At 43.6% G+C, this 8,682-nt stretch overlaps 2 protein-coding genes across 4 annotated transcripts in view; one reads left to right on the forward strand and one right to left on the reverse strand.

The window, feature by feature from the left end:
* Positions 1–549: 549 nt before the first annotated feature.
* On the reverse strand, positions 550–5,446 carry LCMT2 (leucine carboxyl methyltransferase 2). Its single transcript, XM_059372665.1, has one exon. The coding sequence runs from the start codon at positions 5,444–5,446 to the stop codon at positions 3,395–3,397; it is 2,052 nt and encodes a 683-aa protein (XP_059228648.1). The 3' UTR covers positions 550–3,394.
* Positions 5,447–5,751: 305 nt separating this feature from the next.
* Positions 5,752–8,682, forward strand: part of ADAL (adenosine deaminase like) — a 22,907-nt gene continuing 19,976 nt past the window's right edge. For 2 of the 3 annotated variants that reach the window (XM_059372671.1, XM_059372673.1), the window contains exon 1: positions 5,752–5,840. The gene's annotated coding sequence lies outside the window, so the exon portion shown is untranslated. Of the gene's footprint in view, positions 5,841–6,413; positions 6,681–8,682 lie in introns of those variants that run through there. The other variant, XM_059372672.1, reaches the window with a different exon arrangement.

Here is an 8,682-nt window from a genome sequence, read left to right on the forward strand (position 1 = left end):
TTTTCAGTTGTTTTTAGAAGGAAAGGAAAGATGGGAAAGTTGGTTTTTTCCTCTTAAGTACTGTTTAAGTTGCTGATATAGCCATACATAAGATCTGCTTTACTAAATTTTTCTGAAATAGTAAGTCTACATATGAATCAGATGTTGAGAAGCTCTAATGAAAAGCCTAAAAACGGGGACAAAGGCTAGGGAATGAGAAAATCAGAATGTAGTATCATATCCTAAATTTGCAATTTATTTTCTAGCTTTAGACTGCCATTTAGGTGGCAAATAACTTTTTGCATAAATATTAGGGCAAGTTTTTTCCTCTCTCTGTATTAAACTTTGAGAGTTACACACCAAGTCATGCCCAGTGAAGCATCACCACATCCTAGTAAGATCCTGTGTGTTTGTGTTCATGAGCACATTTAATTGCATGTTCCTACATCCTCAGATTAGCCTTTTGGCAAAGTTAACTCATTTCATTTGCAAAGGATATGGGGTAACCATGGTTCATTGCTGAGCAAAGAGGCATGAAGATCAGCTGGAAATTGCAATCAGAGAGGTTTTGGGTGTAATCTATAAAGCTAGGAGTAACACCAGGAAGCCTACCACATTTACCCATGTTGAAACAGTTGAATTTTAAAAACTCTTCAATAGGAGGTCTTTAAAAACTTCAATGCTCCCCCCACACTAGTTAAATGAATATTGACATCTGTTTGTGCATGGTATGTACAATAGTAATATTCAATATTAATTTATTTGAGTGTCAAATTGAACCTCCATCCAGTAAGTATTTATTAAGCATCAAGTATTTTGGGGATAGTGAAATGAACTAGATATACCCAATTCCTTCCATAGTCAAGGAATTGCCCCTTCCCAGCCAAATGCTTTATGTCATTGACCAAGAAAGATAAGTGAACAGTCTTTAAACTGTGGAAAGACAGAAATTTTTTGTTTACATAATTATTGACATCCAAGGAAATCTCAATCTACTCTGAAGCTGATTAAAAGTTTCATAATTTTTGCTTGACATATTTTCATTCTCTCCTTAAACATCAAGTCCAAACATGATTAGCCAGGACTTATGACCCTCCTTGCCAGTGTAATGCTATTTTATATCCCCTTCATTACTGCATTCAAAAACTGAGTTTAGTTTTAATGTCACATTAGACATTATTGGATCCCTATGAGTAAGAACTCACCTTAGTGACTAGTTCTCATGTTCACCAGATTCTCCAGAGTACAGGTTTCTCTCCCAAAGGAAAAGAAATAGTTGGCTACATTTGGGGCTGCCATATGAGAGTATTTTCCAAAAGATATCATGTAGGATGGGTCCCAGAGTAGGCATGGGCTGTTCAGTGTTGGGTTTGGGATTACAAACGCATAGAGAATAAACCGGGACTTCAAGGTCTAAGATCACAGAAAGAGAAGACCAAACACTTCCTTGGGCACTGGAACATTATTGTTATATGTCAATTTCCTAATATCACTAAGGAGGAGTAAACTTACAGAAAGACAAAAAATGGATAGTTGATGGTAAAATCCAGAAAGCACTCCAAGAAGTGACAGCACTGGCTTTTGAAGAACATATCCTAGAAGAGTTGTTCTTAACTTTGTTTACATATCCTCAGTGGTATGATATACTGTTTTTGAGACCCTGACAGAGTAGATACTCAAAATGAGAAAGTCTTCCTTCTTTAACTAGTTTTTCTGGTCTAAAAAGAAGTGCAATCACTAAATGAGGTATAAAACCTTTCATTGACTCTCATAATTGCACCAGGCTCCATACCAGAATTTTATAACAAAAATATTCAGCTCAGTTGGAGAAGCGAAAATCATTGTCCAACTTCAGTTCTCAATCTGGCCCACATCTCTAATTATCCCAGTTATGAAACTGGGATCCAGCACTAGTCCATACTGAGTGCTGCTCCAGAGGTAGAGAGTAAATGCTGCTGACAAAACTTCTAAGTGTTCTAATGAGTAGAGCTTGAGAAGTGAATAATTCCTTAACTGAGTATGATGCATGTATAGGGTTAAAGGTGGAGGGCATGCTTAATCTGGTAATCACTTACAGAAAATACAGGTAATTCCTCTGAAGAGAACAAGCCCAGTTACTCATAATGCACCACACCGGGCAATACTCAAGAGGCACCACACACTACTAATGTAGGTCTGGCTCACATCCACATTCTCTTGACAATCATGCCCCCACCACCTTTTCTCTCCCCTCACCAAAACTAATGAAAAAAAAAAAAAGGTTGATGGCACCATCTGAGAAGTAGCATAATGGAAGGTATAACCTGGACTTTTAAGTCATCCAGGTTAGAATTCTAGAACTAACTACTACAAGCTGAGAACACTCATTTTCATCAACATTCTGCTTTGATCCTTCCTGCAAGTTGGAGGCAGTCTGTGGTGTGAATTTAGAAACAAGAAATACAGAGCAGCCTTTCTGCCTTCTGATCGTATTCCTCCCAGTTATTTAGTATCTGGCCCACGCATAGCCTTGCCAGATGCCTTGCCAGATGCCAAGCTGTTAAGCCCTTTGTTTCCTAGGGTTTATTAATATCCATATCTGATAAAGTAATGGGGTTCATTTCAGATTTCATACATGAAGAATGAGGTCAAACCATGTCTCTTCAGCTATATTCAAGTTTGTATTCTTTTTTAAAGGGAGTCTCATAAAAACAAGGCCTCGAAAATTAGTTTAAAACTCATTACTGGGGGCGCCTGGGTGGCTCAGTGGGTTAAGCCGCTGCCTTCGGCTGAGGTCATGATCTCAGAGTGCTGGGATCGAGTCCCGCATCGGGCTCTCTGCTCAGCAGGGAGCCTGCTTCCCTCTCTCTCTCCGCCTGCCTCTCTGTCTACTTGTGATTTCTCTCTGTCAAATAAATAAATAAAATCTTTAAAAAAAAAAAACAAAACTCATTACTGTTCTTCTCCATGGAAATCTTTAGAAAAAAGCAAAAGCTTTTTGTACTCCAAAGAGAAACCAGAGTTATCAACTTTGTATTCTCACCAAGGATCTGTTTTAAACTTCTTCAAAGCCTTAGAGTGGAAAACTTTTCACTTGACTTAGGCTAACAGTCACTCTAACTCCATAAATGGATAAACTTAGATGAGGAAAATCAATAAACTAGACACAAAGGGATCCAAAGGCTCCCCAATTCCTACTCTAGGACTGTATGGCCAATCTCTTCAGATAGGCCTACTCGTGTTTTATTTTTGTGTCATCTCTCTGAATGTTGGTATGTGTTTAACAAACTCTTTCACGTTCTGCACTGGATAGTAGTGCTAATGAGAAGGAAAAAAGGGGGAAGGAAGGATTGGTAGTGTCTATAGATGCAGTCAAATCCTGTTTGTGCAAACTTTTATTGTCTAAGTGGGTCGTCAATATATAAAAAGTTCAGTCCTACTGTCCAGCACGTAAGGAAGAAAGGCCTAATGTCACTGTATGGGGGTTTAAGTAGGTGCCAAAGGAAAAGCAGTTCCCACCACCTCCAAGGAGCAGGAGCTGCTGCTCTTCAGGAAGGAGGATGCTGGTATGATTGTGTAACATTAATGGCCATGGCACACATGTTGTGTCAATCTGATACTCAGAGCTCAATCCTGTAGTCAAATCAATTATAGTCACTCCAGGAACTGAGGAAGAATGAATCCAGACCCCTCCAACTAGTAGAAGCTTCCCATTGAGCACATGAGCTGTGTGGGAATACCTTGGTGTAATGGGAGGCTGGATGATTATGGATTCCCAGAGGAATCCACAAGAGATTGGTTTTAGAAAGAGTACAGAGCTTAGTGGCTCCTCAGAAGCACCCAGACCTCCAGCAATAAGGGCTCCCCCTTGCCAGCTGCAGGCACTGTGTGAATGCCGACCTTCAGGTGCTTCCCCCACTACTGGGATATTGACCCAAGCCATTGTCCCCGTATGTAGGAAATGCCAATCACTTAGTACAGGTTCTACCACACTTCGACCCCCATACACAAACAAGTATTTCTGATTGTCATAGGACACTTCTGTTGTTGAATGCCGCCAACATGACAATGTGGAATCTTCTGGATCCGCCTTTGTTATTGTTACATTTAGATCCTTAGTCGTATTATCCTTACTCTTAGAGATACCAAGTTGGAGAATCCCCAACGCTGGGGTTACTGGGGACAGTCTCCCTCCAAGAACCAAAACCTCAGTATCTGAAAGTCTCGTCATGGTGTGATAAAGGCGCCCATCCCACTGGGCTCCAGTCTCACAACTGCATATTTGGTTGCTTTTCCATTCGAAGTCACCATATCTTGAAAGCAAGTGAAACTTGCTCACTCGGCAATGCCGCCCTTCCTGCTCTCCAAATCCTCCTGCACTAAGAATAATGTTTCGGTTCAAAAGGACAGAGGCATGCCCATATCTCTTAAGGTTTGGGCCTTTGCTGTCACTAGTGACTACACTGGCAGAGAAGACGCCTGATGGAGAAGCAGGATCTATTCGAGGAAACATCTCTGAGGGTGGAAACACCAGAGTTTCGAAAAGAGTGTGTCCCCTAGAAGCGGCCAGAATGAAATAGTGGGCGCACTTCAAATGCCACTCCTCAAACTCATCAAAAGGTTCAAGATTCTCCACGCGCTGGCATTCTTCTGAGGGGAGAAAGCAGCGATAGAATTCATTCATGTCCACGGCAGAGCAGGCAGTCCAGCCAGCCTGAAGGAAGCGGTGCTTCTGGGCCTCCACGTCGGGAAAGCGGTCTAGGCCATGCAGGGGAGAACTGAGCTGCCGAAAATGCTGCTGCATGACCTGGCCAAAGGCGTCATGCGGCCTCATCTGCTCGTAGGTCACGAAAATGGCATCAGAAAAACGCTGGGCTGCCCAGGCGATGAGGGCCGCGGCATCTTTCGGCTCAAGGTAGGTCAGCACAGCCTCAGCTAGAAGCAGAGTGGGTGCGGCCGCGTTAAGGCCAGCGGCGGCCAGGGCCTCGTCCAAACGCGAGAGCTGTCGCAGGTCCACCCCTAGGAGGTGGTAGTCCACACTCTCAAAGCACAGCGCGGACGCCCTGGTCTGGAAAGGCCCAGTTAACGCGCACAGCTCCGGCGTATCTTGAATCTTCTCTGCCTTGCGCCGGGCCACGTCCGGAAAATCTACTTCCCAGACTGCAGCCCCAGCCAAATGGCCCGCAGATTTCAGGCGAAAATACATCGAATCTGAACCCGCTCCCAGCGACAAGATCTGGGGTCGAAGAGCACTCGGAGCCGCGCACGTCCGTTCCAGGAAGGCGCGTACGCAGTGCCCCACGGCGCGTGCGCGGACGTAGTAGCCGCGGTGGATGAGCGGCGCGCGCCGCGCAGTTCCCGGAACGAGCAGCGCGGCAAAGGGGTCGAGTACGTACCCATGCGCGGCCAGGGAACTCTTGCTGAGGGCGCTGCTGTCATTAGTGCTCTGTACTGCTCCAGCCCGACGCTCGCGGCTCCGCGGGCCCATGGTCGAGATGAGGGAGAGGAGCGACGGCTCGTCAACGGAATAAGCTCTCTTTCATTCTGCCGTACCCACCTCGGGGATTTCGTTACAGAAAAATCACCCCTCTTCCGTGACTCCCCTCCGTGTGTGTCTGCGTCACTTCCGCAAAGAGGGCACCTCACCAGTCAGAATTGAGGAGGGTGTAGCTTGCGCTGAAGTTCGACTGTGATTGACCTTTTTTTTTGGATTTTTCTGGGACTGCGTTTTCGCGGAAGGCTGACCCGTACGGCATATTGTGGGCGCATGGACTGTGTCAGGGAAGCTCAGGTTGTCGCTTTTCTACAAGCCTTTCCGTCTGAAGAGAGAATTTAGCTAAGTCCTCATAGTTGACTCAACTGTTGACAGAAATCTTTAAGGGGTGAGTGTGTGGGGACTGACAACCAGACCTTCTTGGACGACAGGGTCCGCATTGAGTAATCTGGTGGGGCAAAGTAGGGTTAGAACTACTGAGGTTGGTTGGTGGGCAGGAAGAAGAAGGGGTCGTCCTCAGATGCAAACTACTAGTACTTATTTAATGCTTTCATAGTTTAAAGAGAGATCTCATTTAAATCTGAACTTTAGTCATTGAGGCCAGGTGCAAAATGAAAAAACTTTTACAGAGGTTCGATTCACCCCATAAATGTTTCCCCACAGATAAATACTGTTATTCCCTTGTATTGGGGCTCTGCAAAGCTGACAATAAATAAAACACTCAGCCTCTGTTTCTCGGTTATAAAATGGCATTCCCCTCCACTTCAAAAAGTCTGTGATTCTAGGGTAATGTTGAATATATCCACGGAAAAGGGAAATCACAGAAGAGAGATGATTATTCCCTCTGATACCGTGTGAGTCTTGTCAGGGGTTTAAAATAATAAAGTTTCTTGAGTTCAGGGTCTGCAAGTCATCACCCCTAGGGAACCGCTTCCAGAGATATTTAGAAGATTTATAATTTATTGATTGGAATCTGGTGACTGACTGCAGGGGCTGAGGTGGAGAAGGGAATCAGGATAACTCTAAGTATGGTTACTTCGAAGCAGTCTAGCAGAATAGTAAGAGCAAGAGTTTAGGAGTCCAGCCAGTTTGGATTTGGATACTGTACTCAGAGGTTTGAGTCAGGATAAACTGAAAAGATTTAGTGTTGAAGAGCTCTTAATGACTTCAGGGAGAGCAGTTCCTGTGGAGCAGTAAGGGCAGAATTCATGTTTCACCTGAATGGGAGGTAAGTAAATGGAGGCAGCCAGTCTAAATGACGCTTTCAAGGAGCTTAGCTTAGAATGAAAGGAGAGACAGGGCAGTAAAGAGGAATATGGGATACAAGAAAGGCTTTTGTTTGCTTGCTTTTTAGGTGAAAACAAATAAAGGACATGCATGTTGGTTCCCTGAGAGAAATTAGCCAATGGAGAGAGAGAGAGGTTGAAGGAACATAAAATTGAGAGTAACTGATGGAGTAATGACTTGAAATAGCTAGGAGGGAATGGGATCTAGGGCACAGATCAGTGTTAAGGACAGAAGAATGAATCCTTTTTCTCTGAGTTATGAGAGAAGAAAGTGTGTAGATAAAGGTAAACTAGGGGCGCCTGGGTGGCTCAGTGGGTTGAGGCCTCTGCCTTTGGCTCGGGTTGTGATCCTGGGGTCCTGGGATCGAGCCCCGCATCGGGGTCTCTGCTCGGTGGGGAGCCTGCTTCCTCTTCTCTCTCTCTCAGCCTCTCTGCCTACTTGTGATCTCTGCCTGTCAAATGAATAAATTTAAAAAAAAAAAAAGGTAAGCTAGGTGTAAGGGAGGGAATTCTTGCCTCATGGCCTCTCTTTGTAAAGCTGGCAGCTGGGTTGTCAGTTCGGTGTGAGGTGATTGGGTCTAGTGGAGTGCTTGAGGTGTTTGGAATTGCCTCTGATGGAATGGGAGAAGCATAACCCTGAGGTTGTTAGGCCTGGGGGATATTTGTGTCTAAAATGAGAGGAATAAGTGCTGCTTTCTGGGGTGTCTTGAGTTGATTGCAGCCAAAGAAGAAGAAAAACAAATTGTAGGACTTTAAAATATATATACAGTGCTGTAGAAGTGAATTTTTAAAAATTTAGGTGGTATTGGGGCATCTGGGTGGCTCAGTCATGAAGCGTCTGCCTTCGGCTCAGGTCATGATCCCAGGGTCCTGCTATTGAACTCCCACATCACAGAGCCCCGCTTTGCATCGGGCTCCCTGCTTGGTGAGGAGCCGCCTTCTTCCTCTCCCACTCCCCCTGGTTGTGCCCCCTCTCGCCGTGTCTCTCTCTGTCAAACAAATAAATAAAATCTTTAAAAAATAAAATAAAATAAAATTTAGGTGATATGTTAGAAATGTTACTTTTTTCATAAAGAACAGATCAAGAAAACTGATTCAGGAAGAAAGAGAATGGAGCAAAATTTGTGATATGGGTAACAAAGAATTGTTTTCTGATTATTATTTTTTAACCTGTTCATTCTTACGTAAAATGAGGATAATAATATCATGGGTTGTGAGGATTAAGTAAAACAACCATTTAAGAAATTTAGCGTGCCTGGATCATGATAAGTGCTTAATAAAAAGTAACACGTGTCTTTATTATTCTGAGTTCCCTTTTCTTATTTGGGCATGAAAAAAGTTCTCTGGGAGGGGCACCTGGGTGGCTCAGTGGGTTAAAGCCTCTCCCTTCAGCTCGGGTCATGATCCCAGGGTCCTGGGATCGAGCCCCGCGTCCGGCTCTCTGCTCCGCAGGGACCCTGCTTTCTCCCCTCTCTCTGCCTGCCTCTCTGCCTACTTGTGATTTCTCTCTCTCTGTCAAATAAAGAAAAATCTTTAAAAAATCATTATGTTACAAATAAATAAAATCTTTAAAAAATAAAATAAAATAAAATAAAATTTAGGTGATATGTTAGAAATGTTACTTTTTTCATAAAGAACAGATCAAGAAAACTGATTCAGGAAGAAAGAGAATGGAGCAAAATTTGTGATATGGGTAACAAAGAATTGTTTTCTGATTATTATTTTTTAACCTGTTCATTCTTACGTAAAATGAGGATAATAATATCATGGGTTGTGAGGATTAAGTAAAACAACCATTTAAGAAATTTAGCGTGCCTGGATCATGATAAGTGCTTAATAAAAAGTAACACGTGTCTTTATTATTCTGAGTTCCCTTTTCTTATTTGGGCATGAAAAAAGTTCTCTGGGAGGGGCACCTGGGTGGCTCAGTGGGTTAAAGCCTCT

Source organism: Mustela nigripes, chromosome 13 (genome assembly GCF_022355385.1).
Source record: "Mustela nigripes isolate SB6536 chromosome 13, MUSNIG.SB6536, whole genome shotgun sequence".
NCBI lineage: Eukaryota > Metazoa > Chordata > Mammalia > Carnivora > Mustelidae > Mustela > Mustela nigripes.